The following is a 24,388-nucleotide window of genomic DNA, read 5'->3' on the forward strand; positions in this document are numbered from 1 at the left end:
TGTGTACAGGTGATTTTTGCCTAGATTTGTGGTGCTTGTGCTTTTCTATGAGTAAATTACATATATTAAAATGTTCCTTCCCAAAGTCTCTGTGTTACTTCCTTTAACTATCACATAGTTCCTGAAGAGAAACTATAAAGCAGAGTACATAAGAATGACCATGAGGTCAGATAAATGGTACATTTAGCCCAGTATCCTGCCTTCCAAGAGAGACTGATGCAAGATGCTTCAGAAGGAGTGAACAGAACAGGACAATATACTGAATGATCCATCCCCTTTCATCCAGTCCTAGCTTCTAGAAGTGGGAGGTTTAGGAACACCCAGAGCATGGTGCTGCATCCTTCGTAATGTTTGCTAATAGACATTAATGGATCTATCCTCCATGAACTTATTTAATTGTTTTTTGAACCCAGTTATACTTCTGGCCTTCACAACATTGCATGGCAACTAGTTCCACAGGTTGATAGTGTGTTGAGTGAAGAAGTACTTCCTTATGTTAGTTTTTAGGCTGCTGCTTATTAATTTAATTAGATGACCCTTGGTTCTTGTGTTATATGAAGGGGTAAATAAGATTTCCTTATTCACTTTTTCCATGCTATTCATGATTTTATAGACCTCCAACATATAACCCCAGAGTCGTCTCTTTTCCGAGTTGAAAAGGCCCAGTCTTTTTAAACACTCCTCATATGGAAACGTTCCACAAACCTAATAATTTTTGTTGTCCTTTTCTGTACTTTTTCCAATTCTAATATCTCTTTTTTTGAGATGGGGTGAGCAGTACTACATTCAAGATGTGGGGTACCATGGATTTATAAAGAGGCAATATGATATTTTCTGTTTTATTATCTATCCCTTTCCTAATGATTCCCAACATTCTGTTAGCTTTTTTCACTACTGCTGCACATTGAGTAGATATTTTCAGAGAACTATCCACAATGACACCAAGATCTCTTTCTTGATTGGTAACAGCTAATTTAGACCCCATCATTTTGTATGTATAGTGTGGATTATGTTTTCCAATGTGCATTACTTTGCATTTATCAAGACTGAGTTTCATCTGCTATTTTACATAAGAACATAAGAATGGCTATACTAGGTCAGACCAGTGGTCCATCTAGCCCAGTATCCTGTCTTCAGGCAGTGGCCAATGCCAGCTGCGTCAGAGGGAATGAACTAAACACATAATCGTCAAGTGATCCATCCCCTGTTGCCCATTCCCAGCTTCTGGCAAACAGAGGTTAGGGACACATCAGAGCATGGTTTTGTTGCCCAGTCACCCACTTTTGTGAGATCTCTTCGTAACTCTTCACAGTCACCTTTAACTTAACTATCTTGATTAATTTTGTATTATCTGCAAACTTTGCTACCTCACTGTTTACCCCTTTTCCAGATCATTTATGAATATTTTGAATAGCACAGATCGCAGTTCAGATCCTTAAAGGACCCCTCTATTTCGCTCTATCCATTGTGAAATCTGAATATTTATTCCTACTCTTTGTTTCCCTTTGTTTAACAGATCCCTGAGTGGACATTCCCTTTCCTCAAGATTGCTTACTTTGTTTCAGAAACTTTGTTGAGGGATCTTGTCAACGTCTTTCTAAAAGTCCAAGTACACTATATCCACTGGATCACTTTTGTTCACATGTTTGTGTATACCCTCAAAGAATTCTAATAGTACCCATGAGGGTGGAGCTCTGGATCGGTACTTAAGTAATTGGGGAAACTTGGAGGGGATCGGCATTGGTCTTGGGGCCTACGGCAAATAGATGCAGTCTGTTTAAGAGACCATATCTAGAGGCAGCATCTGGATATTACTGAGATATAGGAGTCCTAGAATCATGCAGAATCCAAAGGTTGGGTCCAGTACAGCAGATTGGTGTCTACCAGAAGGGGTGATTCTGCCAGGGCAGTAACATGATCACATACTATTTTTCACACAGCATCCTTGCCACTGTTTTTGCTGAAATATTCCAAAAGAATTCAGTCTGAGGCAGATACCCAGCATGGAAATGTGTAGCCCGAATGGCTGAATTTTGGTAGTTATAAGCAACTAAAACAGGATGTTATAATAGAAAATATAAGGCAACTTTATCTACTAGACTCACTGAGAGCTCTGTCTATAATCAAATACCTTTAAAGGTTACTTAGTGTACTACCACATAAAAAAACAATATGAAGAATTAACATAGCTACGTATGATGAACTGAATAATATTCTGATTTAACATAATAGATATTTTAGTACTGAAAGGCAATTTTCCTTCTTAAGTTTTTACATGACTCCAGCATAAGACTTCATTTACTTCTTGTTGACACATGTTAATGCATTCTGCTTTGCTGAGATTCACTGAATTGCAATTTGTTTATAGTTAATTGTAGGAAGCCACTGTGGCCTCCCACGGAGTCAGAGCCTGGGGAAGGACCCGAGAGCTCTGATTGGCCCAACTCACACCCGGCCCCAGAGTCTGCCCGGCAACAGGAGACCCGGGCCGTGATAGGGCCATCCGGCCAGGCCAATTGGTAGCCGCGGGGCGGAGTCCCAACAGGAAGGGGAAGGATAAAAGCCTGGCCCCTGAGCTCAGTAGGGCTGAGAGTGCTGCCAGAGGCAGACGTGCTGCCCCACCAGCAGAGGCCTAGGCCAGAGCCTAACCGCCGCCGACAAACCCCGGCCCCACCTGGGCCCGGGGATTGGATAGGGCCCTCAAGGAGCTGGACTAGGCAACCCGGCCAGGACGACTGGGCCGAGTTACCCCGACCTCGAGCCCGGGGCCGTGCTCGGGAATTGCCAGACTGGGCCGAGACCCCAGAGCCGCCCGAGTGGCGGGCACCCCCGGAGGCCGGACCGGATTTGGAGGAACTGCCGGCCGCCGAGCCCCTCCCCACAGCGGGGCAAGACTTGGAGGAGCTGCCTGAGGCCGAGCCGCTTGCACCAACCTACAACGACCTGGAGGAGCTGCCCCCTGAAGAGCAGTTTCCTGCCTTACCCCCGGTCGACGAGGAAGGACTAGCAGCCCTAACCCAGGTGGACTACCCTTGGGACACGGACGCAGAAGGTACTAGGGTCAGTGGGGAGGAAGTAGCCCAGGGACAGCCACGGCCTGTGGCTGAGTCTGCCGTATTGCCGGTGTGTTGCGGCGGGAGCCCCGCCGGCACAGTGGCAGCCGCTTCTGCCACTGCTAGGGCCCTGGGCTGGGACGCAGTGGAGACGGGTGGGCCTGCGTCCCCCTCCCCTTCCCCTTTGCCCTAGCCACCCCAGGAGAATTGCTCTCCTGACCCCGCCGAAAGCTGTTGTCTCTTCCGCTCACCCTGCCTAGGGGTTGGAGCGATAGACTCCTTGCTTGCTCGCCCTGCCTGAGGGCCTGAGCGATCCGCCTGCTCACCCTGCCTAGGGGTTGGAGCGATAGACTCCTTGCTCGCTCGCCCTGCCTGAGGGCCTGAGCGATCCGCCTCTGCTCACCCTGCCTAGGGGTTGGAGCGATAGACTCCTTGCTCACTCGCCCTGCCGGAGGGCGAATTGCCTAGACTGATCTCTCGCCAAGAGCGAGTTATTCCCCTGTAGGAAGCCACTGTGGCCTCCCACGGAGCCCGAAACGCTTACATTAATATAGTACCATTGCATAAACTTGCATGTTAAAATGATACTTCCACTTAGAAAAGGAGATTTCAAATAACAGTAAGAATTTGCAATTTATTAAGCTACCTTAAATTGTTATTTGAGTACTGTTCTTCAAAAGCCAAGTTTTACTCTGCCACCAAAATAAAAAAGTCAGATATATTATACAGTGCAACAAATATCCATTTTGAGTTTATAATCTCAGTAGGTATTTCCTTTAAATTGCAATTCCATCTTGTGTAGTCAGGCATAAGATAGATTTTTTGTAAATCTTAGAATGTTGTCTCATTATTTTGCCCCAGTCTTACCATGACTATTCCATAGATCCTTAACTTCCTGGTGGGTTGACAGGATGACCCATAGTGTCTTTACAATTGTTGGTGGATGGGATCTAGGATCAAATTTTATGTAGTGTAGTGCACTTCAGTTACCAGGTGCCAAAAGTCTCACTGCATGCAGCCTCAGTAAGATTTGTATAAACAAATTCTAAGTGCAATGACATACTACACATGCTGTCATACCTTAATAACCGATAAAGTGGATATGCATTTTTAGTTAATTTTTTTTGAACTGAGAGAAGAAGAAAAAAATCCACCCTTTTTTCACAATGATTTTAAAAGTACATGAGTAAAGATATGATAGATATTGTATCAGATATATTTGATCTATTTTTACATATCTCATATAAATATAACAATCAGTAAACAGGACATATGTGCAGAGGAATATAGATCCTACTGAGGAGTGACAAAAAGAGTCTTAAACTATGAAGAGGCCTAATTACTGTAAGAAGCTGAAGTAACTAACTGAATTTGGGGAAAAAGTAGTAACAAATAACCTGTGTAAGTACAGGGTTTGAAAGTATACTCAGCTGCTACATCATCTGTATTCATGACTTACAGGATGTTCTCCTGTTTCTTTCCAATTTAATTACAAAATCGTTGATTTTGAATGATGATTTATCAAGTGCAAAAATCAATGAAGATTCCATTCCAGAAAAATTGCATTTTGATGAATATCCAGGTGGTCATAGACAAAAACTGACAGCAGCATTGCTTTGTAATAAAGATGAATATGCAGATCTATTCAGTAGTCTGAAATGTGCTTTATCTTGGGTTGGGGAGGGGTTAAATTTCCAAATGATGAATGTAACCCTCAGGGCAACAGCTTGCTTATGAGTAATGAAGGAAGACATCACTGAGACCCATCTTTGTATGGAGTAGATTTTCTGCAGCTTGCATTCTACTCACAATTTTAAGCAAAGATCTGAATTAATACAAAAAGAGATCACACACATGCAATTTATCTAATGTAAAAAAGTCAGATAAACATACCCCTAGAGCTACATTTCTCAGAGAATGTTGCTACTTTTCGTGTAAACAATGTTAAATGAATTTCTGAAGTGTTTATTTTATAATATAGTGGTAGCTGCTACTCAGCCAAACGACAGTAGAATCTAGACTTTAGCTTTTTACTATACAGACTTGTGGTTTCTAAAGAAAAATGTCCACCAGTTTTATTCACACTATTTTAGGTGATACACTCTGTATTTCCTACCTTGGAACTGGGCATTAAATCCTTTCCGTCGGTGGTTACTGTCAGATGTGAAATGGAGTCGTAACCAGTTTTTGCTGCTGATAACAGGAGAAGGCAGGTTCATGCCAGTCAACCTGGAAAAAAAAATCTTATTTAAGATATGGTGAAGCAAAAAAACTTGTATTTTAGATTGATTAAAAGGAAACAGACCAAGTGAAATTAAATATATTGATCACAGTGTGCATCGCACATCTGACACTTGTGATGCACTAGTTTCTGTTATTGATGTACTTTTGGTTTACTAGTTACTTATACTGGGGGAAGGTTTTTCCATTCCAGCTAGTTATTTGATGGTCAACAGTTTCTCCAAACTATCATCATTGTTATGTGAACTGAAATGGGAGAGAAATTTCTAAAGTATCTCGTTTCAGTAGCTAACTTATCTGCAGAAAAGGTAGCAAGTGAGCCTATGAAAAACATCAAAAATGCAAAAACTAGGTTATATTTATCTGAAATGTTGGCAAACAGTTGCAGAGAATGGTATTCAGTAGCAAATCGATGCACTGCATTAAATGAAATGTTACTAACTTTAGAAGAACAATATAAATGTTTCATCTCATATATCTCATTTACAAGGACATTAGCCTAGCAAGAAAAACTCTCTGGAAATGAAAGTGTGTGAACTTGAAGACGATCAGTTTTTGCATGTACCAGACCTCAGAAACCATATTTTTGTGTGAAGCCCTATATCAGTGAAAGTTCAGATTCAACTGCTCATTTAACTCCCATTAAAAACTGGTGTGAGGGGGTCAAATAAAGATTCTGGGATTTGTGTAAATCTGGGATCTCTTCTGAATATATACGTTGTATGAACTTTGCATCTTACAATTAAAGACTGGAATAAAGAAGTCAGCAAAACGTTGCTTAAGGCCAATTTCTTCTGTCAGTTATACCGGATTTTCACCAGGGTTAACTGTAAACAGAATTTTGTGCACAATCTAAATTCCTATTTATTGAACAAATGACTGTGTTGATTTGACAAATAAAGATTCTTTAGATTAGTAATCAATCTTCATAGCATATTATAAGCGTGTGTTGTATAAGTAATGAACACTTAGTAATATAATGTGTTCCTTCTTATATCACTACTGTTAACTCTGTTGAAGAAACAGAATGCTGTTTGTGTGTGTGCAAATTTAAATTTGCCCAGATTCGTCGAATGCAGGTTCGGAGGTTCTATCATACCTGATCACAATATCAAAGTTTATTAATTCTGGATCAACTTCATTTTCCAATTTTCTAAGTTACATAAATGGTGCTGTTTGAAATTTTAAAATGAACACATCCCCTGTATGGAAAGGGCTGCAGCTCATCAAACAAATATTAAATACTTACCGTAGGGAACAGGAATAAAAATAAATGTACAGATGGCTTCCTATCTAATTCTTCTAAAAATAACAGGAATGATGTCCTGAGATTCCTATTTTTTGGTGATTTGATCACTTGGCATCTCACAAGATTACACTGTTACAGTCCACAGTGCAGAGTCAAACACCACTGCCCTTCAATTTAAGGGAACAAAGCGTCACAGAGTGCTCTTGAAAATGTATAAAACAACTACTACTTACTATAGTGCACCTTTAATTATAACTTTTACTGTACTTTTAGCTACTAGGAGTCTCTAAATTTAGGGTACCTGGGAATATAACAAGTATTGATTTTCCTGCTATGATACCTTTCTTTTTTAATATTTTTGTTTCGTATTCTGAATTCTCAAAACATTGTAGGGATCTTTTAATTCAGTTTCTTCTGAATGAAAACTTTAAAAGTTCTTTACTTCTGATCCTCTCCTGCCCTCTATATCCTGATTCTTCTAAGAGAGCCTTACAGAGAGCTTTACAGATGTATGGCTTCAGTGGGACTTTGTGGGGCTGTTGACATCTGACTACTTGGATACCTTTGCAGGGTTGGGCCCTTAATTACTGTCAGCCTGAAAATCACCACATCCCATTAAAAGATATATTTTGTGGTAATATGAATAGGTAACATTCTATATTCTAAAAAGGAAAAAAAAGACAGAGCAAATTATTTATTCTACTATGTGACAAGTATTGTAATTTCCATGACCTTGATGGGGTTTCACGGTATTTGCCAGTTCTGTTCTCACAGTCACTACCTCCAACAAACTTCAGTGCAAATTTTCTTCTTTTGTAGTTGGATCAGAATTAGAACTAATATATGCATACAGGGGAAAGGCTAGATAGTAAAACATGGCCATAATAATCATTACACTGATTTTTCTGAGGGATGAATTTGACCTTGGAAAGGGAGTAGCCAGGGAAGTAAATATGACATAGATACTGCCAAATATGAAGTAGAATATAGCACATACACTGTGAAGTGTTCACAAAGTAAACATCATAGAATCATAGAATATTAGAGTTGGAAGGGACCTCAGAAGGTCATCTACTCCAACCCCCTGCTCAAAGCAGGACTAACCTCAGCTAAATCATCCCAGCCAGGATGTTGTCAAACCACAGCTTAAAAACCTCTAAAGATGGAGATTCCACCACCTCCCTAGGTAACCCATTCCAGTGCTTCACCTCCCTCATAGTGAATTTTTTTCCCTAATATCCAACCTAGACCCTCCCCCACTGCAACTTAAGACCATTGCTCCTTGTTCTGACATCTACTACCACTGTGAACAGCCTAACTCCATCCTCCCTGAAACCCCCTTTCAGGTAGTTAAAGGCTGCTATCAAATCCCCCCTCATTCTTCTCTTTTGCAGACTAAACAAGCCTAGTTCCTTCAGCCTCGCCTCATAAGTCTTGCGCTCCAGCTCCCTAATCATTTTTGTTGCCCTCCTCTGGACGCTCTCCAACTTGTCCACATCCTTTTTGTAGTGGGGGGCCCAAAACTGGACACAATACTCCAAATGAAGCCTCACCAATGCCGAATAGAGGGGAATAATCACTTCCTGAAATCTGCTGGCAATGCTCCTACTAATGCAGCCCAATATGCTATTAGCCTTCTTGGCAACCAGGGCACACTGCTGACTCATACCCAGCTTCTTATCCACTGTAAACCCCAGGTCCTTTTCTGCAGAATTGCTGCCTAGCCCATCGGTCCCCAGTCTGTAGCTGTGCATGGGATTCTTTCGTCCAAAGTGCAGGACTCTGCACTTCTTGTTGAACCCCATCAGATTTCTTTTGTCACAATCCTCCAGTTTGTTTAGGTCCTTCTGTATCCTATCCCTACCTTCCAGGGTATCTACCACTCCCCCCAGCTTAGTGTCATCTGCAAACTTGCTGAGGGTGCAATCTAGCACATCCTCCATATCACTAATGAAGATGTTGAACAAAACTGGCCCCAGGACTGACCCCTGAGGCACTCCGCTTGTTACCAGCTGCCATGGAACCATTGATCACTACCCATTGAGGCTGATGATCTAGCCAGCTTTCTACCCATTCATCCAACCCATATTTCTTTAACTAGATGATTAACTAGATGGTTTTCTGAGTCCATTTTTCAGGAGACACTCTCCCAATCTCTAGGTATAGAGATTCCTTGTTCCTACATGTATAATTATGCATTTGGATTATTAAAATGTACTTTTTTAAAATAAGTCCATGTTACCATGTGATTCAAATCATTCTATATGAATACCCTTTCCTTTAGCAGTGTTCAACACTCCAACAATCATTGTGTCATCTGTCAGTAAATATTAAACTTTAATGATTTTTGTATCTTAAACTCTCATAATTGTTTTCTTATTAACTGTTCTCCCAGAATCCTTATGGTGTTATCCAAAAGTGTGACTGAATTCTACGGCCTCACAGCATTGGTTCTTAACCTGAACCTAGTGGGTGGCCAGAATTCATATAATGAAGTATTTATTGGGCTGTACCTAATCATCCTCAGTGTCTCTAAGTTTGTGAGAGTCTAGATATCTAGGGAAAAAGACCCCTTTAAACTAATGAAAGTTATCAAGAGAAGTATCTTATGATAAACAAGACTAGGTAATTGATAAAGGTTGCTAATGATCCAGTTATGTTCTGTTATTGATGAGAGGTATTTGTTGTTGCAGATGTTTTCTGTGGTAAATGAAATAAAGACCCATTGAAAGAAGTTTTTAACTCCCTAGGGACTGCTTGTTGCAACAGGTACTCTTAGTGATAATTGGATTAAAAATCCCTTTATTTTATTGATCATGTAACCTAAGATACCATACAAGAAATTCCATTAGGAATTAGTTAACATGAGAATTTGAAAAACACAAAGTGAAATTAATTTTGGGAAATGTTTTTACTCCAAAAATGAATATATTGGTCTCACACTCTAAACAGCAAAGAGGATTTGGGAATTAGATTGGGGAATGTATTCTGCTGGCAACAGGGGCCAGCTCTTTTTACCTTTCACAAATATTGGTAACATATGTTTTTTTTCTGTATAGTGCTGTATAAATATTTGATAATTTTTTTATTAAATTATTCCATTTAAGCCTGTTATTTTGACAATCACACATTATTATTATTAAATTTAAAGACACAATACATCTGCACATTTTATCTTCAACAATTGTATATTTGCTTTTAGATTATTGATGAAAATGTTGAACAGAATCAAGACTAGTACTGATCTCTGTTGAACCCCACAAGAAACACTCCCATTCAACAATAATTCCCCATCTTTCTGAGATCTATCAGTTAGGCAAGTCTTTTAATCCATTTAATGTCTGTTCAATTTATACTGTATAATTTTAACTTTTTAATCAGAGTGTCGTGAGTGCTAAATCAAACACCTTTAAATATTTAATATATTACATATACCCAGCTACTTTTTATCAACCAAATTTGTAATCTCATCAAAGAATTAAATCAGGTTTGTTTTACAAAAGTTCTATTTTTCATAAACCATGTTGACTGGCTTTAATTGTATTCCTATACTTTAATTCTTTATTAATTGAATCCAATATCAAATTATGAAACTGCAGGACCATGGAGTGGCCACCGGTAACAACTTACTAATTACATTGGACATCTAAGTAAGGTTGTGGGAATACTTAGGGAATAGTGCAAACACTGAGTTTATTTTGGCTGATAGCCTGAAAACAAATTTTCAAGGATTTCTCTTTTCCTTTATTACTACAACCGTTTTTTTTTCTTTAATATGTGACTATGACAATTTCACCATTCAATCAAACAGCTTCTCACTACTTCCCTGCATTAATATGTTGTTTATCTAGACTATAAGGAATTTGTAGACAGCACCATGTTATTTTACTTGTCCCATTCATAGTGTGGACCAATTTTTACTGGAAAGCGTGGTTCATGGACTATCTCATAGTCATGATCATGCCGACCACCCCTATCATTCATGAACACATTTCCCTGTGGCAACTACAATAATTGGTTATATGGGAAAATTAGGAAAGCACGTTTACATTTTCTTATGAAAAAATGTCTTAATGATAGAAATGTTTTGTTCATTTTGAAAAAGAAAATGTTATTTGCACTCTCAGCTAAAGCTCTTCTTTCCATTTCCCCCTCCTATTAATTGTTTCCCTGAACTGGGAAGAAGGAGGAGAGCAAGACTATTAATTAAGCTTCTTGACTGTCTCAGCGTGCCAGTGTACTCAATTTCCCATTGCTGTCCCATGATAAATGTGCTCTCCTTCCACTCTGTTCACCTACATCATTGAATGATGGCTGATGTGAGAGACCCCATGCACACAAAACCACCAATGACATCAAACCTATGTTAATGAAAGTTTTTTAAATGTTGGGGGGGCATTGGGGTTCCCTAAAAGCTTTGGTACCACTTCACTGCACTTTGCTTTTGCTGTTACTATCAGCTTTTGGTGCAAGTACTATCTCCCAAAATCCAGTGGAGGTGGAGGTGAAGGCAATAAGTATTTAAGGATCTTTGGAGGATGGCTGTATCATTCCATGAGGGAGTATTTGAAACAAGTATCAATAATGCCTTCCTCTCACCACACATGTTCATGGTTTTGTTCATGTACTGTATTTTGGGAGATGGGGAGGTACACACAGAATTTTGAAAAATATAGAGAGTAAAAGAAATCATAAGCAAAACTGTCTTTGCAGCTTGCAAGATTTGGACTGTTTCATGGTGGAAATTAACATGATAATTCAATTTATATTTTAATTTATATTTTCATATTTCAACCTAAATTAATATGGCAAAAAATGAATTTTTAAGAACATAAGAATGCCCACAATGGGTCAGACTAATGGTGCATCTAGCCCAGTATCCTGTCTTCTGACAATGGCCAATGTCAGGTGCTTCAGAGGAAATGAATAACATCAAGTGATCCATTCCCTATCATCCATTCACAGCTTCTGTCAATCTTTAGTCAAGCTTTATTGAGTCAAGCTTTTGACCTTCAGCATAGAGTATAATATTTTTATAACAAAATTAGTGTATCTATTTAATGCTGAAAATCAAATCTTGACTAGAAGAAATTTTTCCTCTTATCTCCGGTTGAAGTGTTCTAACAAATCAACCTTATTCTCTAGAACACAGTTACAATTTTTGACAATTATGCCTATTGACTCTTAAACTTATGTAATGGCTCCAATTTTTTCTTAGCATGGACTTCTGTTTCCTAGTGACAGGCAGCACTGTATAGTTACTTTCTGTAAGGACAAGTTAGGAATTTTAAAAACGACTAGGAGCATTCCTTTCTCTAAGGAACTGAAAGGAATAGCTGATTAAAACTTAGTAAATTTGTAGGATGCCAATGCCTACAATAGCATCCAGTCAAATAAACTCTCATGATTTTGTTTACACTGTATAGGTACTCATTCTTTTTAGTTTTAATATCCTATTCTTGCTTTCTGAATAGCTCAGAAAGAAAACATAAAATGCAGTCTCAGATAATAAGTAATAATAGCTTCTGCTGAGCAGCTTGAGCAACCATCCAAGGCACCTCAATAAATGACATGTGATTTCAGTCATTCAACTTTTATTCAGTAACTAATTTCTGTTCAAAATCTGAAATGCACTGAGAAAAGCTGTCTTAAAATTTTCTCAGATAACAAATTATTTGAATGAAGTTACACAGGCCTACACCAAGGCTTATTTTTGGTTTGCATGTAAAACTAAAAACTAGAGATAGTTGAAAAAATTCCAAGAAACAATTTTTTTTGGTTGTAATTTGCTGATTTGGTGAAATTGAAACATTTTGCAAAGACTGTTCAACTTTGCCCAAGTTCTGACAGCAGCTTGCCTGACAGACAGGTTTTTAGAGAGATATTGTAGATGAGGTAATATCTTTTATTTGACCAACTTCTTTTGGTGAGAAAGACAAGCTTTGTAACTTATACAGAGCTCTTCTTCAGGTCTGGGAAACACACTCAGAGTATCACAATTAAATACAAGGTGGAACAGAATGGTTAGTATCAGTACTTAACACATATTTCAAGCGACCATTCAAGGTGAAGTGGCCCATTAACACTCCTCCAGTCACAGAGGGAAAAGGAGGGGGAGGGCATCTTGTTAGTGGGTTATAGATTGTTGTACTAAGCCATAAATCTAGTGACTCTATTCAGTCCATGTTTTTAGGCCATGTCTACATTTACAAGTTTACTGTAACATTTAGTTACATTATGCCAATGGGAGAGAGCTCTCCCGTCAACAGAATAACGAGTGGCAGTAGCTATGTTGGTGGGAGAGCAACTCCCGCCAACATAACTTTGTGCATACAAACACTTATGCCTGACACACCCCTGAGTGACAAAAGTTTTGCCGACGTAAGTGCTAGTGTAGACATGGCAGTCCTTAGTGTCTAGGAAATGTTATGAATTTAAGTTCCCAGGCTCATCTTCTAAAGGTGTGCAGATTTTCTTTTAGATTTACTTTTAGGATGAGGATTGATAGGTCAGATATAGAAGTGATCGCTTTGTGAAAAGTGTTCACCCAGAGGTGATATGGTGTTTTTGTCTTTTGTCTGTGTGAGTTCATTCAAGAGCATAATGACCATCTGGTTTCATCCACATAGTTGCTCTTGAAGCATTTAGTGCACTGGATGTGGTATAACTTATGTTGTGATAGGCATGTGTAGTATCCATAGATCTTGAAAGGTGCATTGTGGGGTGTGTTTATCATTGTAGCAGTGGAGATATGTCTACAGGTTTTGCATCGGTTGTCTGGCAGGGTCTGGTGCTGATTTGAGTTGGGATGTAGTGGTTTATGGGGAATTTCTGTCAGGAACCTGCCTGGCTCCTTGGCAGCTCTCCTGGTGAGCTGATGGAGGTCCAGGCATCCAGGGTGTGGTGCTCTGGAGCAGCCTGCCAGGCAGACTTCTCTTGAACCAGGAACCCCAGAGCTTTCAGAGTCTGTGGCTCTGGGGAAACTGGTTCAGAATGAACACCAAATTTGTAACTATACCTTTCTTTGCCCAAGTCTACCAAAATCATATCCCTTAACCATAGTTTTGATTCTCTTTTGTTACAAGATTGTCAGATGAAAAGACATTGGGTTGTAAACAGAACAATTTTGCCCAATTTCGCTTGCATGGTCCTGTGGATAAAATATTAGATTGGGAGTGATTTTGACCTTATATTTTGACTTGACCAAATCAAGATGCCTTTGTGCCACTGTTTATCCATGCAATCTTTGTCTTGTCTTTTTATATCACAAACGTTAGCTCTTACTATGTGTTGATTAGCTCTTACTATGCGTATTAGCTCTTACTATATGTTGGCACTGTCTATCACAATGGTGTGTTGAACTTAGTTGGGACTTCACGGTAGTACTGTAATACAATTAAGAAGAATAAGAAAAATCTAAGCAGTAATAAAAGGATTTAGTGTGGTTCTTTGTGCTAGCACCTGGATGGGAAATGGTATGTTCTGGATATAAAAAGCTGCTCTCTCTCTTTATAGCTGCTCATTTTATTTCTAGCGACTCCGACTTTTCTCCAAACAATTAAAGTTATTTTCTGGAAAGATGCTTTTTTTTTTTATGGAATCGGAGTACACAGGCAATATGTGGGACTTGATGCCTCTTCAGATGGTTCTTCTGTTCCAATAGGACAATAGAATAGTTTTGAAACTAAGGGCTAGGGGAAAACCAGTGGGTGCAGAGGAGCATGTGGTTTGGGCAGAGACTTCCCTTAGAGGATAATCTATTAATAGAGATTCTCTATATCTCTTAAGGAGGAGAGGATGGAAGATGATAAAATATGGGTAGGATCTGATAAGAAACAGTCAAATGAAAAAGAGTCCCATTCAATTACATCACATAATGGCAGACAGCTAAAAAGTGCCATTTTTTTAAAAGTGCTTATTTACAAATGCTAGAAGTCTAAATACTAAGAAAGGTGAACTTGAGTATCTTGTATTTAATGAGGATATTTATATAATAGGAATCACAGAAACTTGGTGAAATGAGGATAACCAATGGGACACAGTAATACCAGGGTTCAAAATATATTGGAAGGACACAGTAAGTCGTACTGGTGGGAGAGTGGAACTAGATGTGAAAAAAAACATACAGTTAAATGAAGTAAAAATCTTAAATGAACTAAACTGTACCATAGAATCTCTATGGATAATAATTCCATGCTTGAATAATAAGAATATATCAGTAGGGATATACAACCGACCACCTGATGAGGATGGTGATAGTGACTGTGAAATGCTCAGGGAGATTAGAGAGGCTATAAAAATAATAAAATCAGTAATAATGGGGGATTTCAACTATCCCTATATTGACTGGGTACATGTCACCTCAGGCTGGGATGCAGAGATAAAGTTTCTTGACACCTTAAATGACTGCTTCTTGGAGCAGCTAGTCCTGGAACCCACAAGAGGAGAGGCAAGTCTTGATTTAGTCCTAAGTGGAGCACCAGTGTAAAGCAGACACTGTACAGGCAAATAACAACGACAGTCTGGACCAGAGAGCTCACTGTCTAGCTATCAGACAAAACCAGAAAGGTTGACAAAGTAGATAAGACAAAATGGGTGAAGAAAGATGAGTTAAAAAACAAAGGGAATTGAGCAGAAAAAATAGAGGGCTCATTTTAGAACCTTGGGAAAGTGAAATGTAAACAGTATTAAATTATAGCAAAGGATGCATTACACTTTAATTATATTCAGTGCAATTTTAACAAATCTGTAAAGGAAACAAAAGTACATTTTGTTTTATATACTTGTTCAGATGAAAACATTAGCTGCTATTATTTTCTTTCTTAATATCAAAGCTCTGCAACAGACAGTTTTCTCCAGATCTTCTCCATTTAAGTTATTATCAGAGAGCATCACTTTATGTTAACTTTTAGTCACATAAGATATCAAAATTATTGGGGCATTTTAATTGAAAAAAATTTAAAAAAAATCATTTTAGTGTCAAACCTGGTTATATTTGCAAATGTTATTAAAACTGCTGCTACTGCAGTCCTTTGATAATCTAATGTAGACTTCAAAGAGGGACTTTCTAGTTCTTCTTAATATAACTTAAATTTAATAAGAAATACTTACTCCTAGAAATTTCTATGGAATGAAATACCTGTGTCAATATTTCATATGTGTGTATCTATTTGTAAGTCGTTTAGTTAATTACTTCAAACCATCTTTCACTGACAAATATTTGCTAATTGCTAAATTCAGGAGAAACTCTTTTTATAATGTTCTCAATCTATTTTGTATATGAATACATTCCCTACTTTATGTATAACAATGTGTATATGCTGAACATCTCTGTCTGCGTGAGCATTACTGATAAAATATAAATATTGATTGAGTGGTTGAACAGGAGGGTACATCTTAAGCCTATGAGCTCCTGTGTTCCCAAAGGAGAGAGTTTATAAACCCTTCCCATTTAATAGGGTGCTCAAGGAAGAAAATCTCTCCCATTAGGAGTAGAATAGGATGAGGTTTTGGGGGCATTGCTGTGATAGTTGCCTTTTTGGGCTGGAAGGAACTGTCCCAGGCAGGGTTTGGGTTTGTCACTGTTGTTTCAGCAGCTCAGAGACCCGGTTGGCAGGTTAGGTTGCAACATTAATTTTGTTGCATCTTGGCAGGTGCCCAGCACAGATAGTCATCAAGGGATGTGTGCAGGGACATGCACAAGGGGGGACAGGCAGGGGCAACTCTCTCCATAAATCATTGTGGGGCACAGAACTCCTCCAGCCTCAGGGCCATAGTGATGGGGTGGGAGAGAGTAAGCTCCTCCAGGCCCTGAAAGTGGGTGGGGGAGAGCTAGTTCCTGCTAGGGCAAGCCCCTGGGTGTGTGTATCCATTTCCCTAATAAACTGGGATTGGAAACAGACTGGGAGACAGCATCTCCTAAAGAAGGCGTGGAATGGGGTTGAGGCTCCTAATGTCAGGTATAGAAAGAAAATAAACCCCTCTCCATTAGCTCCCTTAACCATTATATGAGTAGAGGGCGGAGGGTCCTATAAATGGTGCTTGAACCAGCTGAATGGCAGTCCTCCAGCAGATGGAATGTGTTGTGTTTTTTGTGTCTTGCCTAATGGCCTAGGATGCCATAGCAACAGAGCTTAGCTTGTTGCCATAGCAATAGAGTTAGACTATTAGGGGATAGCTCAGCCAGTCCTGGCTGGTTTTAGTGTTAGTTCAATAAAGATGCTCCCTGTATTGCATCTCTCTGTGTTCCTGTGTTGGTTTCTCTCTCTCTGAATACAAGCAATTAAAAGGATTCAACATAATAAAAGCAGAACGACCTGCACTAGGTGAGTTGTTGCTAGATAGTTCGCAGTAGGTTTCCACAGGGCAGAGTGTGAGACAAGCATGCATTTTGTCCCTAACCCTCTTTAACATGTACACAGAGTTTGTTATAAGACAAGGCTTGGAAGGTTTTGACCAAGTGGAAGGAGCTGGGTTTAAATTGGTGGACACTTCTTATCCTACTTCAGATATGCTGATAACATGAAACTCTTTGCTATAGCCACTGGTGCAATACAACAGATGTTGGAGTCTGTAAAAACAGTTAGTGAAGAATATGGACTATTCCAAAATGCAACAAAAAACAAAATATGTGTACATTGACACAACTAACTTAAACAGGATGTAAGCATCATGATTAACGGACAAGCTGTAGAGGCAGTAGATGAAATTAATTATCTGGGATCATATATATCCAACTAACGAGGCTATTCCAAAGACATCAGAAGAAAGCTAAGTATGGTTTGCTCAGCTGTGGCCTTGCTAAAGAAAGTGTGGAAAAAAACATGGCATCTAGAAATGTAAAAAGGAGGAACTGGTGTAAATCTTATTTTTTCCATAGCAATTTATGCATGTGAATTGTGAGAAATTAATGCTGCTCACAAGAAGAAAACTGAAGCTTTTGAGATGTGATGCTGGTGAAGACGCTTGCATATCTCTTGGAGAGGTAAAAAGATGAATGCCTATGTTAAAACTTGCAAGCTGCCAGGGCCTGTATGGTCTACATGGTGAGTGGAGCAGGACCTTATCTGGCAGTTTCGGTGGCAGTTGGAAGTAGTGGCAAGTGAAGATCCAGGACTCAGATTCCACTCTGAGGATGAAGCCAGAATCAGTCAAAGGACAGAACTGGAATCAGGATAGGGAGAAGAGCAGGGAGACAAAGACTAGATTGGAGAGGGCACTATTGAAGGCTGGAACAAGGGCTAGAGGCAGAAGCAGGTTACCTATTGAACCCATTGAACTGTCACTGTACTGCTGCCGCTTCAAGACTCAAGTAGCAGGCTGCAGGCTCTCCTGCCCAGTCAGGAAGTAGGACCATTTGGAGAAGGCTCACTGGGCCCAGATGAGCTTGCTCAGTTGCCTAGCAACCAAACTGGGAGCCAGCTCTGCTCCTGACAGAAATATTATTGAAGAGAAGCCAACCCTGAGAGCAGAAATCAACAGACACAAACATATGTACTTTGGTCATATTAGGCAGAGAAGTGGAAATAACTTGGAGGAAATTATAAGGGAAGGAATGTTTGGGACTCATCATTGTAGACGATGACCAGCGAGCAGTTGGATGGATGGTATGTAGATCACTGAAGATCAGCTGCTGAGTGTTCAAAGTTAGTGATGGATCGTAAAGGCTTCTGAAAATTCGGCTATGATGTCACCGATATTCAGACATGAATAAATGAGTTTACTTACTACTTTTTTTTAGTTTCCAGATGTGTTCCTTAATAAAATTGCGGCTTAGTTAAAGCACATTCTTGGTGTCTTGTCTTGTCTTCCTGCTGTATTTGGGACAAAGTGCACAAATGCTGCACAACAACAAGTGAATTGAGTGGGGACTAAGGTAAAGTAATAACATTCAGAAAGAAAAATCATAGCATGGATGAACTGGTTCAGATAAAACACACATCCAAACCGTCACACCCAAGATAAACCAAACCTTTCTTCTACCCCATTTTCACATACTTCTGCACTTCCTGGATTTACCTGTTCACAGGAATACTAATAATTTTATTGAATTTTACCATTTTGAAAATGCTATACATTTATCTCGCCTTTACAATACCCAGTAGAGATCGGTATTATCTCCATTTAAGATAGAAAACTGATACAGATAGGACCCTGATTTTGAAAAGTTTCCATCTTGAAGCAGCTAGGGCATCACCACCAAGAGATTAAAAAAATCATGCATAGAATCAGATGACTACCTAGTCAAAGTAAGAACGTTTCAAGGATCATCCATCACTAACTAGAATCGATGAAAGATTAAATGACAGGAGGTAGTTTAAAAAGGGACACAGTGAGACTGCAGGCAGTAAGAGATTGGACTGAATAAAACACAGAGATGCAACAAGGGAGGGAGACCAGGGAATTCAGGCATCTTCTTCCCACCCCCATGGGCCCCAGGTCACCCCTCTGGATGACATAGGGGTGATCAGTCCAAATTTCAGTGGTATTGTGATCCTGTGCACCTCTTTCCTCTCCCCCCACATACACTTCTGCAGTTCTTCCAGCACCCATGGGCACCAGACACACCCAGCCCCTGGGAGAAGTGGGGCAGGAGGCACTGGGAACCCCCAGCTCCCAGGAGGAATGTGGAAGAAAAAGCAAGATAAAAGTATTGCAAGGGATCATCAACTTAAGATAGCTTGGCTCCATTGCTTAGATAATTTAAAACACTTCTTTTTACTATTCTCCATTTTTTAAAAAATTTCCCATATCATGAGTGGAAAAGGTTTAAACAAACATATGTGGACAGATTGTACTTCTCTTTAAAGTTAAACAACCAATTGCTAACTGAAAGAAGTAAACATTCTACAATCAAGTTTCATAGGATGGATGCTCTTTCACATGATTCTAATAACCCTCAACTAATATTGCCTTGAAAACTGTTTAAGCTTTTTACTCCATCTGAAATAACAGAATATAAGAAAATGACCGAAATAAGAACATGGTTTTTGCATGTGATATAATCTAAAGATTGTCAAAACGTGCCACTGTGGATCCTATTTTCAAGTCTTCTAAAATGTACCCAGCTAAGATATTTACTCCTGACAGCATTTATTAAACATTATGAATAGACTTGTTGACTATGATTTAATTCAGTGACCCTAATGAGAGTTATGTTTGCATATAAAGAAGCTGTATTTCAAGGTGTGCTGCAGGCTAAGGCCAAAACCTTAACTGGGAAAAGTCTTAGTTTGTGCTGTACATTGTTCAGGGGGTTGTTGCAAATTAACCTGGTTTACAGGCTCTGTAGTGTTATCAAATATTATTTTTGATCATTGAGTTGGTATTTGAGATACAATTCTGTGATACCCTGAGTAGAACTTGCTTCCTTTGAGATAGTTACTGCTCTGAAGCTGACCTTATGAGAATACAATAATACTTAATAGGTCCAGTCTTTTACTGATGTATAACTTTCATTGTCCACTGAAAGTGGGACATTAAGCTTTCAAACATACTAGATCGATTAGATTTTTATTGTTCAGATAAGTGATATTCAACCCCAGGCTTGAGAGTTGCATGTGGCTCTGCATGGGGTTCTCCTGTCTTAGGGAGGATTTGTGCCTGTTGATGTGGTGCTGTCTTGGGGGAAAATGAACATTTAAAACAAAAACAATGACATTTAAGTCTGTGTTTTTGCTGCTAGTCAACTAATGTAACTGAAAAATTCTGATACGAAGTTTTAGCTTTAAGAAATCAGCCGTGGTTGAGTGTAATTAATAACCATTATGACAGAATAATATTTATTCTACACAACATATACAGTTTAACAACATTACAGTCATAGTGGTTACTGCCTTCACACAGATGAATACTTCTTTACATTATAAACGTTGGAACACTTAGTGTGTTCTGATTAAGTCCTCAGCAAGTCCTTTACTGTCTGAAAAGTTTCACTTTGTTAAATGCAGTATGGACTTTACAATATTGGTCATGTAAAAAAGAGTGGTCAAACTGTGGCTTCCCCCTTTAATTACTATCAGTTCTTCTTACTGCTTTCAGGGAAATGTTACCCTAAGGAAAAAAGTGTGAAGGAATGACCTTTTAGTTTAATCTCTGTTTATTCTGAAGGGAGGGAACGTTCTTCAGCTTCAGCTTCCATCATTCTTCATATTGTATTTTCCAAATGAATCATGCTTCCTAGTATGTCTCCTTCTTTGACACCTTAAAATTATTCATGTTCAGAAGTAACTGATTCTATAATTTCTGTGTATGTTACCCATTCCCGATAATTGCTCAAAGATTTCTCTATTCAAAATCTTTCTGATGTCTTGTCTTTTGTCTTCAATAAATTAGCTGAATTTTCCCCACACTTTATTCTTCACATTAGTACCCTATAGTGCTTTCAGCATCAATTTTCCCTACTATAAAACCTTTGTTTACGTCTGGGAATCATAAGGGATTTAACATCCTCCCCTTTTCAGTACTTGATAATTGTAGTGCAGGGGTTCTCAAACTGGGGGTTGTGACCCCCTCAGGAGGTTATGAGGTTATTATGGGGAGTCGTGAGCTGTCAGCCCCCTGTACATGCCGGTAAGGATGACATGGCATGAGGGGCTCATCACTTTTGTGGTGGAGGGGGGTCATGACAGCCTGAAATATTTTCAAAGGGGGTCCCAGCAAAAAAAATTTGAAAACCCCTGCACTATAGTGGCATACTATGGCTTCCTCTCCCATCCCCCAAGCCATGCTTTTCAATTTTAGCTATTGCTCTGACATATTTAAATATTTTTTCAAAGACAAAAATTCACAGAATTTATACGACTTTATCTCTTCAGTCAGCAATACTTCAAAAGCTCTCCTATAATATTATCACTTAAACTGTTGACTCATCAGAGGGAATTTTTATTCAGGAAAAATGGTTTTGCTATAAAAATTCATACATTTTGGTTTTCAGCTTGGGGGTTCTTTTCCAAATAGAATTTTGCAATTAAAAGACGTTATTACTCAGAATTACCTGACTGATTTATTCTGTCAATACTAAATGTAGTGGAATTTGGGATTGAAATAAGCTTTTTGTTGTATTAGTTCACTTTAGATATATTTCTGCTATGTACCTAACAGATCATTTTTCTCTAACTCTCCACTCCCTTATATAAATATACGCATAAAAATTCTATCTTTTCACTCTTTCATGCTTGAATGTCTGCATATGAAAATGATCCATTCAAATATGAGTAACAAATATTTGCACAGATGTCTTTTACATAGAAAGGAAATACCATTTTGACTCTCTTCTGTTACTAATATTATATTACTATACGATCATGACTTTCTTTGTTTTAAGCCTATAGGATTATGATTAAAAAGAAACAGATATTGAATTGAGCTTTACTGGATAAAGTTAATGTAGTAAATAATATAACTGCCAATAAGATTAAAATTTCTATAATCTCTACAATGTCCTGTCGCTGAGGCAGAGTTCAATTTTGGTCTGACTGAAACCAGGGAGAATTTTGCCATTGACAACACTCCATTGTCTGGGGACTGCCCTGTTTTATGGCGGGCAGCCCCTGGCTCTCAACTCAATGCCAATCGAGTTAGGGCTTAAAACCCATGACTGCTACCTCCTGTGTTGTTTTGATGCTCAAGGTGAAGGTGGAGTACGTCACCAGGGCAGAAGCAGGAGCAGATAATATGGAGCTCCTGAGTTGCCCATGCATCAGGATTCTCTTCTTGGTGTCACTAGTAAAGTCCAGAGGACGGGAAGAACACATATATCTGGTACCTGATCTGGTTCAGGGGTTGCTGGAAAGATACTAAAATGATAGTACCTGCCTGCTTTAGGGGCTCCACTCTGGATTTTCTGTCTGAGTTTACTCTCATAACCTTACATTCTCCTAAATTCACCCACAAGCAGTGGGGCTTTTATGTCAGGGGTTGCTCCCTTAGCCTTTCGTCCTCCCAGGCTACCCACAAGGTAGCGGGGCTTTTTTGTCAGGGGTTGATCGCTTAGCCTTATGCCCCCTGGGCTACCCACAAGGCAGTGGGTTTGATGAACTGCAATGTCATCAATGATGATGACACTGAAAACATTAAAGCCAGTGCAAACACTATTGCTAGCATCTCAATAATGGCTAAAAATTCAGTGTGTGTAATATGATGGGCTTGTTGAGGGATCAATTCTCAACTTCTCTGAAAATCAGGCCACTTATTTAGGTGCCCTTATGTGAAGTTAGGTTCCAATATTCAGGCACCAGAGTTTGAAAATTTGGGGCCTAATTTGCAGATATGCCAAGCACCAACCCCCCCTTTTAAAAGGCAGGCCACTTTCATTAAACAGATTATGGGATGAATACAGCCATGCAGTGGTAACCAAACAGAACTCTCTTCATGCTGCTAAGTATTTCTAACTCTCTTCATGCTGCTAAGTGTGGGCCCCTTACAGAATGGGGAGGCAACCTAGTGACAGAGGATGTGGAGAAAGTTGAAGTACTCAATGCCTTTTTTGCCTCTGTCTTCACAGACAAGGTCAGCTCCCAGACTACTGCACTGGGCGGCACAGAATGGGAAGGAGGTGAACATCCCGCAGTGCTGAAGGAACAGGTCCAAGAGGTGCCTGATGACTGGAAAAAAGCAAATATAGTGCCCATCTTCAAGAAAGAGGAAAGAGCATCCAGGGAACTACAGACCGGTCAGCCTCACCTCAATTCCTGGAAAAATCATGGAGCAGGTCCTCAAGGAATCCATTTTAAGGCACTTGGAAGAGAGGAAGGTGGTCAGGAACAGTCAACATGGATTCACCAAGGGAAAGTCATGCCTGACCAACATGACTGCTTTCTATGAAGAGGTGACTGGCTCTGTGGATGTGGGGAAAGCGGTGGACGTGATATACCTTGACTTTAGCAAAGCTTTTGATACGGTCTCTCACAGTATTCTTATCAGCAAGTTCAGGAAGTATGGATTGGATGAATGGACTATAAAATGGATAGAGAACTGGCTAGAGCACAGGGCTCAACGAGTAGTGATCAATGGCTCCATGTCTAGCTGGCAGCAGGTCACAAGCGGAGTGCCCCAGGGGTCGGTCCTGGGGCCGGTTTTGTTCAACATCTTCATTAATGATCTAGAGGATGGGGTAGATTGCACCCTCAGCAAGTAGCAGATGACACTAAACTCGGGGGAGTGGTGGATACCCTGGAAGGTAGGGATAGGATACAGAAGGACCTAAACAAACTGGAGGATTGGGCCAAAAGAAATCTGATGGGGTTCAACATGGAGAAGTGCAGAGTCCTGCACTTTGGACGAAAGAATCCCATACACAGCTACAGATTGGGGATCTCTGAGCTAGGCAGAAGTTCTGCAGAAAAGGACCTGGGGGTAACAGTGGATAAGAAGCTGGATATGAATCAGCAGTGTGCCCTGGTTGCCAAGAAGGCTAATAGCATATTGGGCTGCATTAGTGGGAGCATTGCCAGCAGACCGCGGGAAGTGATTATTCCCCTCTATTCGGCATTGGTGAGGCCGCATTTGGAGTATTGTGTCCAGTTTTGGTCTCCCCACTACAAAAAGGATGTGGAGAAGTTGGAGAGAGTCCAGCGGAAGACAACAAAAATGATTAGGGGGCTGGAGCACAGGACTTATGAAGAGAGGCTGAGGGAACTAGGCTTGTTTAGTCTGCAAAAGAGAAGAATGAGGGGGGATTTGATTGCAGATTTTAACTACCTGAAAGGGGGTTCCAGGGAGGATGGAGCTAGGCTGTTCTCAGTGGTGGCAGATGACAGAACAAGGAGCAACGGTCTCAAATTGCAGTGGGGGAGATCTGGGTTGGACATTAGGAAAAAGTTTTTCACTAGGAGGGTGGTGAAGC

At 39.7% G+C, this 24,388-nt stretch overlaps 1 protein-coding gene across 1 annotated transcript in view; it reads right to left on the reverse strand.

Annotated features, from left to right (window-relative positions):
- The window catches only part of CSMD1 (CUB and Sushi multiple domains 1), a 1,845,645-nt gene that overhangs the window by 754,901 nt on the left and 1,066,356 nt on the right, over positions 1-24,388 (reverse strand). Inside the window, exon 6 of the mRNA XM_067558441.1 lies at positions 5,170-5,282. Within this exon, the coding sequence (XP_067414542.1) occupies positions 5,170-5,282 (113 nt within the window). The remainder of the gene's footprint in view (positions 1-5,169; positions 5,283-24,388) is intronic.

Source organism: Emydura macquarii, unplaced genomic scaffold (genome assembly GCF_026122565.2).
Source record: "Emydura macquarii macquarii isolate MOO-44397 ecotype Brisbane River unplaced genomic scaffold, CSIRO-AGI_Emac_v2 contig_2063, whole genome shotgun sequence".
NCBI lineage: Eukaryota > Metazoa > Chordata > Testudines > Chelidae > Emydura > Emydura macquarii.